The following is a 20,058-nucleotide window of genomic DNA, read 5'->3' as shown; positions in this document are numbered from 1 at the left end:
TTGATTGTGGGGAACTAGGGAGGGTTGATATGTTGAAAAGGATCTATATGCAGTTGGTCCGGGTGGAAATGTTGGTGCCTGTTGGGGCTACATATTGTTACTGAGTGTAGCAGTGGACGGTGATTGCGTATCGGCCTCTGCCTGTGCCCCTGATGTTATAGACAGTGGTGTCAGCCCAGGGAGAGGACCAGTCCTCATGTATGGTACTTCCGTAGGCTTATACTGAGTTGCTATTGTGTGGGCTACCACCTTCTCTTTGTCAGGAGGGGAGGAGGTGGGGACATTGAGAGTAATTGCCCCTCAGCCGGAATCATCCGCTGATCCCTTGATTGATGATTGTTTGCTTAGTTGTAGATGGTTTGATGTCATTGGCCTGTCCCTCTTTCCTGGTGTTTTTGCTGCAAAAATTGGATACAATTTAACTGAGCCAGTAGCTGACTCAGATGTATGTGTACGAATGAAGAGGGACATATATAATGTAAGGGTAAGTTCCTTCAGTGGCCGTATATTTCAATTGTGTGTATACATCTATAAATATCAAAGGTAGGTGACAGAAAAAAGATTGGTTCTAAACAAGAATTATTCAAAATTGTATATATTTTCTTTTTCTTTTTTTATAGATTCATATAAATACTGTTTTGAATCAAGAATTACATAAAGAATACATCTATTTGTTTCAAAAAATCACAAATAACACAAATAAGTCATAAATATAAACAACAAGAATAATACCCCTTGGTAACAACCATACCAATCAACATACTCACGTGCTGCCAGTCATACCACAATCAAACCACATACTCAGATAGAAAAAGGAACTGGATTGTAGTTAGCAAGATCACAAGGCTATTGTTGTTCTAGGGCTCCAAGATGTAATTGTCGGCCCTTGTAGCAGGTCTACGCGCGTTTCGGCGGCTCTAGGCCACCTTCGTCAGGACCTTATTCATCATATTAGTGCAAATACCAGGGGATCAAAAAGATATGCAATGTAACTCAAGAATATCTTATCACTTGTGATTGTATCGGTGAAATCAAGGGTAAGGTAAAAGCAGATTCACAGCATCAATGGCGCCACTCACGATGGGGACAGAAAACGTCTAAGCTTCAGAGCTTCATATCATAGGTAGGCAAACACTGTATTCCGTCTAGGTGGCGAAGTGGTCGTGGAATATCCGTTTTATTAAATCTTCGGAATATACACCTTTGTGTCTGGTATCAAAGAGAAAATCTCAGATTTATGCGGACGGCGAGGGGACTAAGTTCTGTTACTTCATGATTTCTATAGGCGACGACAGTCCACTCCATAGATAATATGCATTTCAAACACCAGCGACCCTTATAGTCCGTAATGGGGCGACGTAAACCCTCGCCGTGAACGAAACCCTCAACAAGAGTGAAGAGGGACGCCACTCTATTTTTTGCTTTCGCCCTTTTATGTGATTTCCTCAATTTTTTCTTTGCTTTCCTAGAGAGCAAGCCTTCCTTCTGTTTAATCTCTGTGGTGTCATCACGTTTTTCTGCTGTTTGACAGCTAGTTGGAGGACAAAGCGCAACTGTTGTGGACCCCGTTGGGGGCGTTGAGCTAGCATCAGTAGATAGTGACAGATGTAATGTTTTAATTGAGCTTGTAGATGGATCTTCAAGTAAGTTAGCTTGCTTGTTGATGAGTTCAGTATTTGATTCAGGTTTGATTGGAGTCAATTGTGAGGGTGGCCCACGAGGACACCTTATGGCCCGGATTGAATCTGCTAGGGTGGTCAAGACCGCCGGACTGATCCACAATAGCCGCACATGAGCATGAGCAGTTTGTTTGTGGAATAAGCATCAAGTTTGTAATGTGGTCCATTTTTCCTTTCAAGTCCGCCAAGCACAAGGCTATTGATTGTAAGAGATCCATTTGCAAGTCCATCTTAGAGGATTGCCACAGTAAGGCTTTGGCTGTTATATATTGTGGGTTGGTAAGTTTTGGCGCCTCCGAGGTAGCCGAGAAACTTCGATTTTCTATGTGTTGAGGAGTACAGTGTTAATGGTTTGTTCCGCTAGATGGTATGTACAGCTGTGGAGAAGACTCCAAAGTTTGTTCTATTTTGGCTTCAAGTTGCTGTAGAAATAATGATGAAAGTTCTCCCAGCTCTTGTTTTTTCATGACAGCAGAAGAACCAGTGGTAGCAATCAGAAGAGGATGCTGCTGGGTGGGTGAATATGGTTGATGTATTTGAGCCTCAATTATTGTAGATCTTCCTGGTGCACGTGAGGCTAGTTTGGGAGTGTCAATGAAAGATGAATGAAGGGCCGTTGGAGCAAAGTTCATGTTGGCATTGGGGGCAGATTCTAGCCCCAAGGACAAGTGAATGAGACTATTAACCACCTCCATGTTTGGACATGAGAGGGAACAGCGTTTTGTTTCCATGGGGCATAAGTCCTGGGTGCTTGTTGCAAGGGAGGAAAATTCTTCCTTAGTGTCTGAGTTGTTTCTTAGGTGGTCTATGCTGTCATTGGTGGTAGCACCATTTAGGGACTTGGGGAGCAGGTATGTAGTTATCAGGCCAGTCTTAGCGATCTTTTAGTTATTCTGTGTCTAGGAGAACCCTAAAAGCTGGTCTGAGTCCTGGGCATTTGTGCATGTTGTGCCGGGATCTTTAGTTGGTAGCCCTGCTAAGCCTACGCCTCCGTTAGCGTCAACAGTTGACCTTGACCCAGAGACTGGAATCCGTTTTTATCATTTTTGTTTTTGGCGCAGTTCACTGTGATTTGCGCGGCGCGCTATGTGCTGGTCCGGTGGTTCCAGAGAACGTGCCGACTTATTCTGTTGTTCTTTTATTCTATTGTATAGTTCTTGCTTGTTACCGAGGTCCTCCGTGCCTATTCACTTGCTATTTGCTTGCCTCAAGTATGTTGTGAATAATAATGGTCCTGAGGATAGGTGGAATGGAGAACTTCCGAAACCAGGTAATTGATAATTGCTGATCTCGTGGGTAAGCGCATGTGATGCAGATAGACTGTGAGCGGGGCTCGCTGGTGAGCAGCAAGCCGCGCCCAACCTAGTTGGACCGCTTCTGCGGACTCACCGGGCACACACTCAGTGGCTGCCCTTAATGGCAGCCGCGCTCACTTCTCACTCGCTGTAGCAGAAAGTTGATTTACCGCGATACAGAGCGGTATTCTTTTTTGCTTGGTTCTGCTCCTACTGCTTGTTTTCCAAAATGCGGATTGTAAGTGCCGCTGCTTACTTTGCTTCAGGGGGCGTTCCATGATTATAGCAGTTGTAATGGCGGGGTGTAATTGCTGGCGACGTAATTGGCAGCAGCAATTTAGTGCCTTAACTCCTTGTCTCAGCTCCTTGGTTCGACTTGGCCCCTCTAGGCTCAGCCGCCCCGGGTCCCGGCACGAATCTCGACCAAACATAATTATCACGTTGGTTTGCCTCTGCTGCATCTTGCCTTTACAGTTCCTCTCCTTGCTGCTGCTCTAGTACATTGCAGGCCAGCTGATACTGCAGCTGAGCATTGGGGCGTTGTAGTACCCTTGATGGGGAGAAACCTGTGCTCTGTAAGGGGCTGGGGCTCACCCACGCTTGGCCACCCGCCTGCGGCCGCAAGACTCAGTGAAGCTTAGTTAGGTCTCCACTGTGTGGAAATCAGAGGGGGCCGTAGGCTGGGAGCTGTGAGCCGCAAGGAAGCCCGCATTTTCCTCTCACTCGCTTTGTAATTAGCGTGAAAATGCGGAGTCTATCTTTACGTGGGGGCTGCTGAAGTTGCAGGAGTTGTGAGGCGAGGCTGCGGGGGCCGGGGGTGATTGTGATCGCAAGTTGCCTCTCTGCACCCTCTGAGCTCCCTTCACGCACCTCCATGGTACGCTTGACATGCTCTGCACCGGAGCTGTGAAGCTGCTGGAAGCGGCTGGGGTGGCTGATGCAGACGGCTTGCGCCTCGGTGTGGGAGAGCAGGGCTGCGGGAACCGCTCAGGGGGCTCAGGGCTCAGAGGGCAGTGGTAGTACTAGCTCTTTCTCCCCGTCACCTGCTCTCGGCTCGCTCCACTCGCCTCGCTCACTGGCAGCAGCTTCACCGGCGTTTGTCCTCTCTTCCCCTCAGTTTGGAGTCCGTTCTCTATTGCTAGTAATGCGCAGTCTCCATCATAGTTCTTTAGTTCACTTTGCCACCCCAGTTCAGGCCCCAGCCATATGCAAATCAGTCTTGACCCTGTTCCTCATGGGAACAGTAGAGGCCGAGCCGCCAAGCCTGGTCTTCCCTGGACCAGAAACAAGCATCCTGGAACTGGTTTGGGGGTAACACCCCTCATCCGTCAGGCTAGCTTGAAATTAAATATTACCAGTGGGCTGCTGCACTTGTTGTGCCATCCACTAAAATAGCATTGTGAAAACCAGTCTCCAGGCCTGCCGGTGTAGTAATGAAGTTTTAAAGTGTCATTTTAACCTGTCACAATAACCCTTTTTACATGCCTAAATACTTCATTTTTAATATATAAAAGTCACCCCTAATGTAGTCCTTCCATGCCCCTAAGGCAGGAGCATTGTTTATAAAAATAGGATGTGTATATTTTACATGTTCTGGCAGTGGAAAACTCCATAGTTATTTTTCACTGTAGCAAGGTTGTCCCTTCCATCAGGAAGCATTATAATGCTTAATTTTAGTTTGGGAGGAGCTGGAAAAATCACTCAAGAGCTCATTTTCATGGTAATTTAAAATCAAACTTAATGGTAAAGTTGGATTTTATATGTGTGATGTTCCCGTTAATATAATACACTTTTAGAATGTTAACTTAGAAACTTTTGTCAACTTTTCCTCTAAAGAACCGGTGGAAACCGACTGGAGACTGTGATTGCCATTAAGCCAAAGCCATCGACATGAACTCGCCGGTTGAATCTACTTACCAGTTTACATTTCTGAAGGAGTTCCAACTTCCAGAAAAGTTTTTACGTCTGAGGATAAATGTTTATCCGAGATGAACCTTGTCCTTGTATCAACCCACATGTCCAACTGGTTGGCTTTAACTTTTAACTTTGACTCAGTCTAGTGCGACCAGATATGTGTGGGTAACGCTTTGCGCTTTAATTTGAGCTTTAAAAACTCATTTCTCCAGTTCAATTTATTTGAGTTTTGTCATTTTGGTGTGATTTCATTTATTAAAATAGTGTTACTATTACTTGAGGTAGGTTTTCTCCCCGCCCTCCCCCCAATTATTACTCCAATTTCTTACAGTACCTATTTCATTGTCTCCGGATTATCATTTTGGGCATCATGGGCAGTTAAAAAATCAGTTTCCATTCCCTTCAATACATTTCTTCTCAGATGCCTTCGGTGATTGGAAATCCCATTATGGAATTAATTGTTGCCAAACCCTCCTTCCAGTATGTCCCATGAATGGGCTAACAGCCACCAACTATGTTAAGGTGTATTCACTTTACCAAGCATCCAACATCCTAGGCAATATTTTGCAGAGCTTCTCCAGTGTTAAATACCACCCCATCGTGACCTTAATGAAGTGTTCTCCATCTTGGACAGCCATACTGCGCTTTATGTCCCTTCTCAAGGTTAGAGGCAACAGTACTGAATTCCCTGTATTGATTTTATAGCCTGACACAGGCAGAGAGCTCCATATATTCAGAAGGGATCGTATTGCCTGGCTAAAGATTCTGTCATCTAGGCCTCTCTGAAAGTCAAAGTATGTCTCATGCCTGTTATCTGTTGTTCATTTGAGGTGGAAGGGAGATACAGCTTTTAGACACTGTGCTGCCAGACTGCTCAAGGTTTGAGGCAACAATATTATCGATCCTGCATTTATTGTATTGCCTTACGTATCCCAGAAATATTGTGACATGTTATGGTTGGCATCTTCAAGAATAACCTCTGTTACAGATGGAAAAGAAAGGCTCAACTTGAAAAAATAAACTGAAGAGGGGATATTGGATATCCCTGCTTGGCAAAATATCCTGTTATGAAGAACTCTAGTAGCCGGAGCCTGGTATTTTGTTATTATCAATTTTGCAAATTCTCCCCATGCCAAGTTACTCCATCGCTTCCTGCTAAAAATGTCGGCTCCCCCTGTCAAAGTCCATTTCCACGAAGAAATGTGTTAATACTGACCCGATCTTTTTCCATGTGTCTTTTCGACAAGGTGAGCTATATTGTAAGTAGTGTCAAACCTTTGACATCCCACGACATAGGCTGATTCTCCTGTCCGAAAGCTGGTAATACCCAAGTGTGTCTTTTTTGCTAAAACGTTCATGTAGATTTTAATGTCCACATTAAGCGAAGTGATACGTCTGTGCATCTGAAAGGTTGCCACACTGGGAGACTGGGAGAAGAATGCAAATTTAGAGCTCTTTAAGCTTGCAACGGCCTTGCTTTTGGTCTTGGCCACACCCCAACATGTGTATTCCTTCATTTGCCTTCCTCCAAGAGATGGGGATAACCTTTGCCCCATGTGAGAACACTCAAAATCTTCCGGGCAGGACCGACAGTTGAAGGGGCAAGAACTCCTTCCCAATTCGTAGTCCGCTGAGACTTTGACACACAGTACAGATTAGAAAAATATCACAAAGGACAGACAGTTTCTGGAGTTAATTATAGGTTGGATTGCTAAGGATGTCCTAGGATACAGCTAAATCCTGGAGACAGGTGAACTCAGTGTTCCAGAGGCTCTGAAATTGGTAGATTGATTGTGGACAGTAGAGTAACGAAACTTGAGGGGCCCCTCCTGCAAAGGTCACTGAGGGGGCCTCCAACACCCTGGACCAAGTCAGGAACCTTTGGGCCAGGAGCCTCACCGCCTGTGCACACTGCCCAAGGGGGGCCCCTGGTGCTCTGGGCATCCCCACACCCGCACCACTGGGGCTGTCGCGGCAATTGTTAAACCACAGATTTAAGAGTCGAATAAGAAGTAGAAAAGAGAAGCAGTATAGGGAAGAACAGTAGGCAGGACTGATGCTGAAGGGAACGCAGGGAAGAGAGTGGGAAAAACATCAACAGCACGTGACGAATGGATGAGTACAAGTAAATGAGACACCTGAACTGCAGCTACTGAAAATATGCAATTGGAAAGCACTGGAGCAAGTGCAGATACTTCCTTTCATAGCATGACTTGACATGGAGCATGGGCTGTAGATGGAGGGAAACAGCCACTACAACGCAGCCATTTCCACGCTATACTTAACCACGCATGCTTTACCACGCATGCGTGGTTACCACATAAAACCTTTACCACGAATTCCTTTACTACGAAATACATAGTAAAGGAATGTGTGGTAAAGGTAGAATTAAAAAATGGGGCTGGGGGGCTTGGGAGGGGGTCTCCCCCCCCCCAAAAAAAGAGTGGGTTTAAAAACCAGAAAGAAAACTCTTACCTTAAAGCGCTCATCTGTGCCTCTTGTCCTTTGTGAAATAAGCCTCCCTAACGACGTAATAACGTACGTGCGTCTACGTCCTGCCTTTTCACAAAAATAGAAAAAGGACCACTTAACTTTGAAGACGGAGAAGTCCATCCATGAAAAACTGTGAGTATTCTTTTTTTAATATACTAACTTTTAATGATTTTAGGGAACATATAAGGAATTGGGGAAGGGTTCGAAAAAAGCATTTACAATGAAAATGCCATTGTCATGCATAGTTATACAACGAAAAATGTTGTAAAGATATGTGTGGTAAAGGCATTTTCGTGGTAAAGCATATTCGTGGTAGTGGCATTCGCGTTGTAACGCATGCGTGGAAAAGGCATGCGTTGCAACGGAATGCGTTGTAACATCATAAAACCTAGATGGAACCATCTCCGAGCAGGTGTAAAGGATGGGCATCGACCCCTCATGCATGCTGAGAAAGAAGGTTTTTCTGAATCTCACTGTTTGTAGCCATGAGGAAACACCAGTCCCTGATGCCAAATGCAGTGTTTTGAAGCCCGCTAATCTTTGCAGCGGGACAAAGAAATGGTGTGTTGACATCAGGAGTTACACAGGATCCCCGTACAGCAGGAGCAAGGGCAGCTGGGACACGGTGGGTCCATCTTTGCAAATCAGTGATCTTCAGGGTATCTGGGTGCGTAATCTTATTTATCTACCACCGTCTTGACTGTATGTATGATTATCTTTTAATCAGTATTTTAATTTTGAGAACCTAAAGGTATCACTCCTTGCACTGGTGATCCAGTTGGAACTCCAGATTTAGCCCAGCACAGCCGATTACTCTTGTAACCTTTGATTGAAGAAACTTGTACGTCGCACACACTATTGCTCGTCTTTTCATCGAGGACCAGATTGTCTGCATGCACGTTGGTAAAAGTGAAAACATTTCTTTATTTAATCAAATATTTTATTGATTATTATATTAATTATTAATTGATATAAACTTCAATTTGTTTGTGTATCCCACCAGACTATTTTGTATTCATTTTACTAATATCACCCGAATAATCGCCCTTTCTTAAGAAATATTCCAAAACACTGCATACCCACGAAGAAATGACGTGACAACAATATGATAGCAAGCAAATGGCATGTTCATCTTCCTCACAATTGGAGCCATAACTTCATTGAAATAATATGGTATGAGAAGATATTACGATTTATTTTTCTAGGTATTTGTTATTAAGTATACCGAAGGGTCATTATGTTATCAAGTTGAAATAATGTGCCCGGCTTCTACTTTCTAGCAATGTATTGTAGCAGCTAATTACATTTTAACAATAAAATATGTTAACGAACGTTTAAAACTGTAAACACATTGCACTTCATTTGATAATACAAATAAAAAAAACATTTAAACTAACAAATCACAAAAAGAGTTGACAGAAATGTACTCACTCACCTGGAACATGCTAATGCAAAAAATGAGGCTGTTACCTGTCTCTTATCACATTAATCGTTTTTAAACCCATTGATGCCGCAATTTGAATTACAGCCTGTCCAACAGCACTGTTAGCACCATTCTGAATCACTGTATCTCCTGAGGAGGAAAATGATATTACTTATCACGCTGTACTCTTTTGACACAGTCTGTAAAGTATTAAATATTAATACGAAAGTTCTCTTTTCAAAAGTGTATATCAACTCATCAAATATATCTAAAGATTAGTCTGATGGTTATTCATGCCTGCACGTATATGTGTGCTGATGCTGACTGCTATCTTAATAATGTATTTACCCTATATCATGCTCAGATATAATTTATCTTACAACATTCCTTCTTTCAATGCCTTACTGCTTACTTAGTAGAATCTATCTAACAGGAGGAAGCCAGAAACCTGGTAGTATCCGACGTAATAGCAGAGAACTGCTAGTGTTGTTCTTTCATGACCCCTGAGACCATTTAAACATTTTCTTGCTCGGTAGAAAATATATTTTCGGGGGGCGCAAAAACCATTACCTGCAGCTGCGTGTGGCCGGGCTTGGCTCCGCTGAGCGTTGTTGGCCGGGCTTGGCTCCGCCATTCCTGTTTTCCTTGCGGTGGGTGCTCCCGGCCGGGCTTGGCTCCGCCGGGGGTCTTGACGAACTACAACCCCCAGCAGCCCCATCGCGGCAAGGACGCCGCCGCCCTCACAACCAGGAAGCACCGGAAGGCGCATAAAGGAGAGCACGCCTCTGAGTTTTGCGGGGGGCGCAAAAACCATTACCTGCAGCTGCGTGTGGCCGGGCTTGGCTCAGCTGAGCGTTGTTGGCCGGGCTTGGCTCCGCCATTCCTGTTTTCCTTGCGGTGGGTGCTCCCGGCCGGGCTTGGCTCCGCCGGGGGTCTTGACGAACTACAACCCCCAGCAGCCCCATCGCGGCAAGGATGCCGCCGCCCTCACAACCAGGAAGCGCCGGAAGGCGCATAAAGGAGAGCACACCTCTGAGTTTTGCGGGGGGCGCAAAAACCATTACCTGCAGCTGCGTGTGGCCGGGCTTGGCTCTGCTGAGCGTTGTTGGCCGGGCTTGGCTCCGCCATTCCTGTTTTTCTTGCGGTGGGTGCTCCCGGCCGGGCTTGGCTCCGCCGGGGGTCTTGACGAACTACAACCCCCAGCAGCCCCATCGCGGCAAGGACGCCGCCGCCCTCACAACCAGGAAGCGCCGGAAGGCGCATAAAGGAGAACACGCCTCCTCGTCCCGCGGGCAAAGGGCGGGCCCTCTGTGGCCCTCAGAGGCCTGAGGAGACTGGTCTGGGCCAGGACCCTTATATTGCCCTTTTCGGACTTTTAACGTGCCAGGAGCGTGTAAGACATTTGATTAATTCAATCTTGTTATATGTTGATTGTTATAATTGTGAGTGTTTAGACTGAAGGGTACCTGTTTGGAAGTTTTAAACATCATCTGTGCTCATTATGTCAAAATCAAAAAATTATAAGGTGTTGGTGGGTCCTGCTACTCTGGATAATTTCCTGGTTAGGAAAGTAAGCCAGATTAATAACAACAGACGTGCATCGCTGGGGAAAGGCAATGTGGTAGGGGAAACATTATTAGAAAACTCCCCTATTAGTTTGACACAAGATTGCGCAATTAACACGAGTGATGTCATTTCTATTGACCCTCCGGCGCCCATCTCAGTGAATGTGGAGGTACATTCTGACCCACAGGTGCTGTCAAGTTCTGATACTGGTGTGCTGAATGAGACCTATCCAGAAACCAGGGCCATGAGAACCTGTAGAACGCTGTCTCAAAGGGTGAATGGGAAACAAGATAAGTCTAAAAAAAAGGATGGTAAGGCAATTACCAGCCCTGCGATACCAACCCCTTTTGTATTCACGGGCACTAATAATGATGGTAATGGAAATGGTGTAAATATAACTCCCGATTTCCTAGCTTCGCTTATAAAAAACTTAGAAGCTTCCTTAACAACTTAAATGGAGGAGCTTATTAAACCATTAACTAATAAGATAGATAACCTAGCCAAGGAAGTGACAAGGCTGGGCGGTCTGTTATTATTACAGAAAAATGTCACATCTAATGGAAATGTACACTCTGGGGGGAAAGACATTGCTGATGTCAATGATATACGTAATAAGGCGAGGGGGAATGTTGCTGTTGCGGTGGCCTCAGGGTCTGAAACCTCTATTCGACCGGATATCCCTGTGGCAGCTGCTCCGCCGCAACAACCATCCACAAGGCAACAAAGTAGTAGAGTTCCCAAACCCCCGAGGTACAATCGCTATCTTAATTTACCACCAGATTGTGCCCCGTTCGTGGCTGTACTGACTAATGTGCCCTCTTGCGGCACCCATCCCGCATCTCCTTTTGACGAATCCCAAACCTCTCTGAAAAATAAAACAGTGTCATGGCTCAACAAAAACTGTGGGTTCCCCGTCTCATATTCGGACCAAATTATGACAGTAAGACGTGTAAACTGGGTAGGGCCGTCTAAAAAGACTGGGTCAGGGGACTGTATAGTCGTAAATTTCAAACACCCCCAGCATGTGGCAACTATTCTTTTGAGAGCTTCTGCATTGGTATATAATATGAACAGTATCTGTGTACGCCCCCTGGGTTACTTTTATGCGCACTTGTGTAAACCTCCATCACAACAGAGTTTAACCAGGCAGGGGCTTGAACCTTATACTCCTGTGCAAGAGTCTCAATTTCTTTATAATGTCACTAATCCTTGCGGGTCAGGGGGGCCCAATGGAATTTATAACAGAAGTCCCAGTGCCGGTTACTATCAATATGGGTCGACTTAAACATACAGAACAGGTATGAAGTATTATCCGGTCTTGAGCAGTGTGATTGACTGGGGGCACCTGCGGCTCAGGAGACCAGGGCTTCAGGTGAATCTATAAATTCTGTTAACCCGGTGGGTAAAATGTCAGGATATCTTGCTGTTTCTTGGAATATTGCTGGTCTTGCGGCCAAAATGTCTGATGTAAATTGGGTTACCTACATCAAGCAATTCTCTATTATCTGTTTGCAAGAGACCTGGGAGCTGGGCTGTAACCTCTTCCTAGAAGGGTATAAGGCCTTCTTTGTGCCAGCCTTGCCATCATTGCGGGGAAGGCCCAAGGGGGGTCTTGTAATCTTTGTCTCCATACTAATACCATGTGAAGTACAGAGAATTGAAGCACAATACCCAGGGATTATGGGCCTAATCCTATCTGGAGGTAATGTCCTTGTGGGCCTGGTGAATTTTTATAATGCTGCTTCTGTTGGTGCGGGTAGGAATCATATTCATGTACTTAATTCTTTTGTCTCTAATTTTATGGAAAATGTGGGCCATAACCTCATGATTATGGGGGATTTCAATTTGCATCCTTGTATAGATCCATTGCACAAGTGCTTATCAGAAATGACCTGTGCTCGTGCGGTTTGTCTGCACATGGAGCACACTATTGAGGGGGAAATGTGCAATGACCTATTGAATGACCTCGACCTCTCTTTGGCTATGTCATTAAAGGACCCTTTATATCGTTTTGATACCCCTACCTTTAAGGGGCACGGAAGGGGTACCTTTATAGACCATATTCTTGTCTCAAGGACGATGCAACCTTTTTATAGATTCCTTTTGCATCCTTCCTAGTGAATTCAGTGACCATAACCCTGTAACAATCTGTCTGAACTGTCCTTGGGTAAAAAAAGGCTATAAAAGTACTGATCAAGGCAGACTGGGCACAACAGATGGGAGGAGGCGGTTAAAATGGTCAATGGTCTCTGCGGATATACTCTATAAGAACATCTCTGAAGGGTGTGCAGAGGACATTAATGTTTGTATTAATGGGGGGGTGAACCTAAACTGGTCCTAGAGGCGTATCAAAATATTTCGGAGAAGGTGTCAGCGCTTCTATCAGTCCCTAATAAAACCCAGGCTAAAGTAGGACCGAGATGGTTTAGCCATGACTGCACTGTAGCTGCTCGCAAACTGAGGCTTGCTCTGTCAGCTTCCTCGAGGAATCGGGAGGTTGTAAAACTATGCAGAAAGGAATATAAGGCCATCACTATCGCCCGTAAGGAGCTACTGAAGAAAGAGGCCTGGGAGGAACTGCTTGACCCCTCTACCCTGAATAGCAGCACCAAATTCTGGGCTCTGGTAAAAAAAAATAATTTTTGACCGAGGACCCTGGAGATGGAATTGTCTGCTGTATAACTAAAGAGGAATGGGAAGGTCATTTTAAAAGTTTGTACTATTCTGAAATTCCTGGATCCATGGCTGTTGCCCCCTATGATAGGGACAGCCCTATTATTTTTGACAAAAGTGAAGTGTTGGCAGCCATAATGGGCCTCACTGCTAATAAAGCGCCAGGTCCTGACGGAATACTCCTGGATCTTTACAAATCTGATCCAGTTTTTTGGGCTCCCATTCTGGTTGCTGTATTTAATGCTGCGGCCACAGTGGGTTGTCCGGAAACGTGGGGACTATCAACTATAGTCCCAGTTTTTAAGAAGGGAGATAGGGGAAGTGCGCTTTGTTATCGACCAATATCCCTAATTGATTCAATGGTTAAGATTATGGGGAGAGTTATACTTCAACGCTTAACAAGCTGGTCAAATGAAAACAACATCATGTCGATTTCTCAATATGGCTTTTGTGAGGGGCGCTCTACCATAACTCAGTGTCTCAACCTGTTCCTTATTCTGAACAAATATACTGTCGTACAAAAGGGAGTAATTCACCTTGCCTTCATGGATCTGTCCTCAGCCTTTGACTGTGTCAACAGAGGGAGGCTGTGGCAGACCATGAAGGATAAGGGAATAGATGGGGGGATTGTGGAGTTCCTAGCGGATCTGCAAAATGATACAAGAGCCAACGTGAGGTTTTCATCGACTGGGGAAACTACGGGTTGTTTTCCTATCAATAAAGGTGTACGTCAGTGGTGCATCATGGCCCCTTTTCTTTTTAATTTTTATATAAATGACCTAGAGGCTGAACTACAAGAGGTAAAATCTGATTGTCCTAGAGCTGGTGCAAGGGGTATTCCTTTGCTTTTATATGCCGACGATGCGGTTTTAATTTCAAGAACAGAATTAGGTCTTCAGGCACTTTTGAATGCTTTTAATAATTTTATGTCTGATAGGGACCTTATGGTCAACAATTCTAAATCGTTTATAATGCATGTTGGCCGACAACCTAAAAAGAAGTTCAATTTTAAATTGAATGATGTTCTGATACCCATCACCCAGACGTTTTCTTACTTGGGTGTTTTATTTGATACGAAGCTTTGTTGGGCCCCACATTTGGCCAAGAAGAAGGGGGAAATGTCTAGGGTAAATGCCTCCATCTTCAATTTTGCCTCTAAATTGGGGAAAAAGCCAAATGTGGCTATGATGAAATTATACAACGCCAAATCCATAGCCACAGCAGTATACGGAAGTGAGATATGGGGCTACACAAATGGCGAACAACTACAAATAGTTGAAAATACATTTTTAAAGCGCCTGTTGTGTGTCCCTGGTAGCACACCGAATTTAGCAGTTCATGAAGAACTTGGTTGTCTGCATTTATCCGACATTGTTGGATTGAAACCACTGTTGTGTTGGGTAAAACTATGGCTAAATGATGAAATTCCTTTAACCCACCTGATAGTGGAAGATCTTGTATCACTCGATCATGCAATGTGTGTACCCTGGCTTAAATATTTGAAGTCCCAATTTTTGAAGCTTGGCCGCCTGAACTTGTTTGATAACCAGAGGGATATAGTTAGGGGTGATGTTGTAGCAATTAAGAGAGCCTTTTTTCTGAACTGTAATGCTCTAAGAGATGAAGTTGAGCTCTCGAAACCTAATGTTAGAAAGTATATCATGTTGAGAACTTGTGATTCTATGGAATTGTATCTAACATGCTCCTTCACCCCCCATGAGAAATTTTTGCTGACTCGGTTCAGGTTTAACATCTTTCATCATCTTTTAATTAGACCTAAGTCGGACATTTTTAAGAAACCAGCAGCTCCCTGTGGCTGCGACGGAGAGTCTCCACAGGATTTGCTGCATTTTATATTTTTATGCACATTCTATGAATATCCCCGCAGGCGGTATCTGGTTACTCTTTTAAAGAAATTAAATTTTAATCAAATCAGACCCGCCCTTATGTACTTACAGCTCCTGCACTCTGATAGTGTCCTCCAGGTGTTAGAATTTTTAAAATTAACTATGAGACTAAGAAAATGTTTGGATGAGTAATTGTGCATTAACTGCAGCTCATAGCACTATTGCACTTTTTTCTGTATATGGACTCTACTTGCACTTTTCTTGTATTGATTTTGTCTATGCACTCTTTTTAAGAAATATTTGTGTTGTATGTAACCTAGATTGACTTTGTGATTATTGTGATGTTTTTATCATGAATTGTTTAATGTGTGTACTTTTATGGATTGCAATATATCCGAAATGTCAATTTGATTTGATTTATTTTCTGAGTATTCAGTATATGTATCGTTTCCTTTCACTGGTATATTTCCAATTTTTATTTATCTGTGCACATGTTCCAAAATGAATTTGTACAGTACTTATATTTTTATAAATAGTGAAATATTGACTTCTTGGACAACGTCTTCCGTTAATTGACAGTTAGGAAAGCTAAACGTTAGGTCAATTGTTTGGGCAAGTGGAGGAGGAAAGGCAAAGCCCATAAGATTTGACTCCCGAAACTAGTGTTTAATTTGTACGTAGGCTTGCGGTCGAAACGCGTCATCTTGACATGGATACGCAATAAATCAACTAATGTACACCCATTACGGAGTCTGTGCCCGTGTTTGACCCGGGGTGGTCTTTCTTTGGGATCCTGGCTATATATATATATATATGGTTGTATTTGGCGGTCTTACAGCGGTGCCTATTTTGCTTTCTACCCCACAGGATAATAAAATGTATACAAGCACAGAGAATAGCGATCTCCACTTGGCTTTACATTAAGGAACTGTACAGGCTGGCTTTACGATGTTGAGGACTACCATGACCACAATGCCGAGGTCCAGGAGGGAGGGGCCTGTCATCAAATAAAAAACAGCTGTTCCTACAGTTCACTTTTGTGTGTTTGTGCTGCCAGTGATCAAGAGTAGGAAGCTGCTCGATGCTCGAAACGCAAATGGCCAGCGGCAGCGTGTGCGTATCGCCTCCGTGTGTGGCGTCTTCATGGGACAACTTTTGTGTTTGGAGATATATATATATAGTCGCCAGTAGGTAGTTATAGTTAGGACCTAGTTTCCATAGGAAATCCACAACATTCTATTTGGAATAACTTTGGCGCCGGTGGACGAATCTCCGCTCCTCCCCTGAAAGTTTGGGGGTGATTCATCAAGTGGGGGCCGAGAAAAAAGGGGGGGGTCCCAAAACGTGTTTTCCCCATGCAATTTTCCATAGGGACCTTTAGCCAGGGCTACAGCCCGAACGGCTGAACGGAATTACACCAAATTTGGCAGAGAGCTAGAGTTCGGTTCGCAGGTTGTGCTTTTTGTTAAATGGTGTAAATACGTACAGTAGTTTCTGAGAAAATTTAAAGTAAAATCAAAGCGATATCTAGAGACGAAGTACCGCACGCGTACGGAAATCCGTACAATTACGAGCACGAGCTGCATGCTGATTGGCTGTCAACTCTCTGTCAACACTCCAAACCAGTGTTGGCAGCCATATTGTGCGTCGCTAGAACCGATTCACAAGAAAACAGTAAAACAAAGTTGAGAAATTAGGAAAGGGGGCAGGGTAGAAACATGTTGACCCTCTAGGCCTGCTCAGGGGGTCCCACGTGGTGGAAAAGGAAAAAAAAATAGAAGACTGTTTTATTCTTAATTAGCCCCCGGGGGCATTTTTTTTTCATAATGGGGGGCTTGTAAGGCACTCCGAGACCCAGGGAAAGGCACACCCTTGGGTTTTATTTTGAAGTACGGATGCGGGGAGCCGTCTGGGATCGTGGGGGCATTGAGGCAAAAAAAAACAGTTCTTTTTGAGAACTAACTTTACTGGTTAAAAAAAGAGCTATATTTCTATGATAGTATGTAAAACTTTCAGTTTTTTGTTTTGTACCAGTTGTACTCTCTACGCATGCGCAGCCTCGTTTCCAAGCCCATGTTTCTTTTGTTATCTTCAAGTTCGCCAAGCAAAGCTGTCCTCATTGCAGGTATTAAATTTGCCGCTTTTTTTTCCCGGGCCGTGTGTGTCATTCGCTGCTATAATTTTGTAATATATTAATAATCATATTCTATCTATATTTATTTGAAACGCATTGCTGAGGCGCCAAACGTTGATTACATACTCCGTCCACTGCCATTTTAGTAGTTTTCTTCCGTTATTTTTATTATACCTGCTACTTTCATTTTACCCTCCGCCTATCTTCTCTGTGATTCATGAGATTTCCTGCCACAGACACCACGGTGTTTGTCCTTGGCCTCCGATGTTATCAGACTTGGTCACACGCATCCCTAAAAACTAATTTGAAGCACGTAAGCCACAGCCATTACAACGCGTGTCCGCCACGACAAAGCCATTAGGATGTTTATGGCTTTATTATGCGTGGTAAATGTATACTAGTTGTAAAAGCATGCGTGGGTCGCACGTGGTTATGACCGTGTTGTAATGGCTGTTTCCCCCCAGGACACTGCAGGAACCGGGTCTGGGTGTGGCGGACTCCAGGGCATCAGGCAGTGGGCCACACAGCTTCCCTCACACAATATAGAAATCTCCGGGGGGTGGTTGTTTTCGTGGTTTGAGGGGCGTCATTGAGGCCCACACAGTTAATTTTGTAGGGGGGTAGGTTTGCATGTGAAATTGTTGCAAGAGGTTTGTAAATGCGGTACACATTTTGTTGTTTTACTTTGATTTCCTTTCAATGTTGTAGTCCATCCAGAGAAAACATAACTTAGTGTACAGCCAGTACTTTTCAACCCTACTGTCAAACATCTTACTATAGTACTAAAAATAATAAATATTATTTTTGTTGTAGACCGTCCCCCTCCCCCCAAAAAAACAAGTATATAGTACGCTAGGTTCCTTTAAGAAGGCGGAGGGGCGATTACACGAGGACGCGACGCGAAGAGTAGGAGAGAGGAGTCTATTCTGAACAGGTACGCGGAAGAGAAGGGGGCAGCAGTTAGGCGGGGAGACAGTCTGGCACATCATGTAAAGGGCGTTTAGTGATGGTAATATATATCTTTTACAGATAGAGAGATAACGATTGAGCGAATTTGGGCGGATTATTGGCATACGGGAGTACGAACAGTTGAAAGAAATCGTTTTTGTTACACATGAGATTTTTAAGGAATATTTGTAAGTTTTTGAAATCAACATAGAAGAATTTCTGGCAAAAAACAGGCAATGTATTCCTATGGGGGAAAATTGGGTTAACAGTAAATCACGGTTATAATTACTTTTCAGGTTCAGTGCTGGGCTCAAAGATACAGCACTGTGATCTCTCCTTATGACAGGTTAGTAGTTTCGTTTTTGTTGTTCGGATGATTTTTAAGGAATATTTCAAAGTTGCAAAACTCGACACTTAGAAGAAATTCTGAGTGAAACCTAGCCAATGTTACACTATGGAGAAAACCAAGTTATCAGTCTTTGGGTAAGTACTCGGCTGGCAGAGTTAAGGTTTTTGGGTTAGACTCAAGGGTCTCCCAGGGTCAGGTAAGTACAGTTGTTACACCCTCAGCGGCATAGGGGCAGCCGGGTGCAGAGTGAGTAGGCCCAATGTTATCCTATGGAGGATAGGGGGCCTTCAGTTGGTGGCTGCTAGCAGGCAGGCCATGCAACTGTGGGAGCTGAGCACCTGGTCTCTGACACAAGGCAAGTGGGGAAGTAGAGTAGGGTAGATGCTGCACTCCCAGTGGCACTGGGGTGGTTGGGTGCAGGGTGCTTTTGGGCCTTCAGGTGCCCAATGTTATTCAATGGGAAAGCTGGAAGTTGAACAAAGGCTGCAGGCTCGGGACTGAGATTCTTCAGGTGCGACCACCACTTCAAGAGGTAATTTGGGATGTTGGAGGCTAGGCAGACACCCAGAAGTTGGGCACATGGTGCCGTGTTGCACCGGGTGAAGGGGTGTCTTTTGACGTCGGGAAATCTTACCCTCAGCTGGTCGCGGTTGAAGGGGTCCCTTGTTGTGAGGCTGCAGGCATCATCAGGAGCATTGAGGAGCGTCCCTGGGCATTGGATTCGTGGTCACAATCGCCCGGGGGGACGTCCTCGTGGTCTTTGTTCACTCAGGCACAGGTCAGGCTCGGCGGGTGCAGAGTGTGCTGGATTCGCGGTTCCTGGCTGGCACCAAGGGTTGTTGCTGTTTGAGCAGAACCACTGCTTGTGGGAGTCCCAGTCTTTAGATGAGCAAGGCAGTCAGGTCCTCCGGGGTTTTCGAGGTTGCTGACCACTGGAGACGCCGGGGTTTAGCAGGAGCAGGTTCAAGGATCAAAAGGCCTGTAGGGCTGGGGCCAAGTCAGTTGGTGTTGTCCTCTTTTTAGCAGCTGCACAGCAGGTCTTCTATCTTCTTGTTCTTCTTCTTGTTTTAAAATTGGGATCTGAGGAAGGAAGGTTCAGGGTGCCCCTAAATACAAAATTTAGGGGCATTACAGGTAGGGTAAAGGCAGGGACCAATGGATCCCTGTCCTGGGATGAGTACACCCCCTATCCTGCCACTCTCCAGTGGGAGGGGGGCAGGAGCCTAGCTCTGATTGGGAAAAGCCCAGCTTACCCACAGAAGTTACCCACAGTTTGAGCAACCCCACCATGACCAATAGGGTCAGGGGGGCTAGTTTGGCATTTGGCAGGGGTTAAACCACCATGCCAAGGATTGGGCTGCCATGAAGGCTAACACCCAGCAGAGGCTGCTGACAGCTGTTAGTGCCCAGAACCTCACCTTTAGCTCCTGACGGGCAAGTGAAGGGGCTATTTTATGGTCTCTGTGGGTCCTGGCTGTCTGGTATACAACCTTTACAATGAAACTTTTACAACGACCTACCATTACAACACAATTTTTACAACGCAAACTATTACACCGCATTGCTCTGGGGGGCGCTCTAGGATAGGGAATAGGTTAATTTACTATCCAATAACCTTCCCTACTATCCACGGGGACTGGAGTTGGAATAGTAAATTCAACTATTCACTATCCAGCACCCCAAAGCGCTAAGGGTTGTAATGGTACGCGTGGTAAAAACCGCGTTGTAAAGGTAGGC

The 20,058-nt window shown here is 44.8% G+C and overlaps 1 protein-coding gene across 1 annotated transcript in view; it reads right to left on the bottom strand.

The window, feature by feature from the left end:
- The window catches only part of LOC144761686 (enoyl-[acyl-carrier-protein] reductase, mitochondrial-like), an 804,505-nt gene that overhangs the window by 294,350 nt on the left and 490,097 nt on the right, over positions 1 to 20,058 (bottom strand). Inside the window, exon 5 of the mRNA XM_078646957.1 lies at positions 8,852 to 8,954. Coding sequence (XP_078503083.1) covers positions 8,852 to 8,954 — 103 coding nt within the window. The remainder of the gene's footprint in view (positions 1 to 8,851; positions 8,955 to 20,058) is intronic.

Source organism: Lissotriton helveticus, chromosome 6 (genome assembly GCF_964261635.1).
Source record: "Lissotriton helveticus chromosome 6, aLisHel1.1, whole genome shotgun sequence".
NCBI lineage: Eukaryota > Metazoa > Chordata > Amphibia > Caudata > Salamandridae > Lissotriton > Lissotriton helveticus.
Note: the sequence above shows the minus strand (reverse complement) of the source record. Positions and strands in the feature narration are given on the sequence as shown.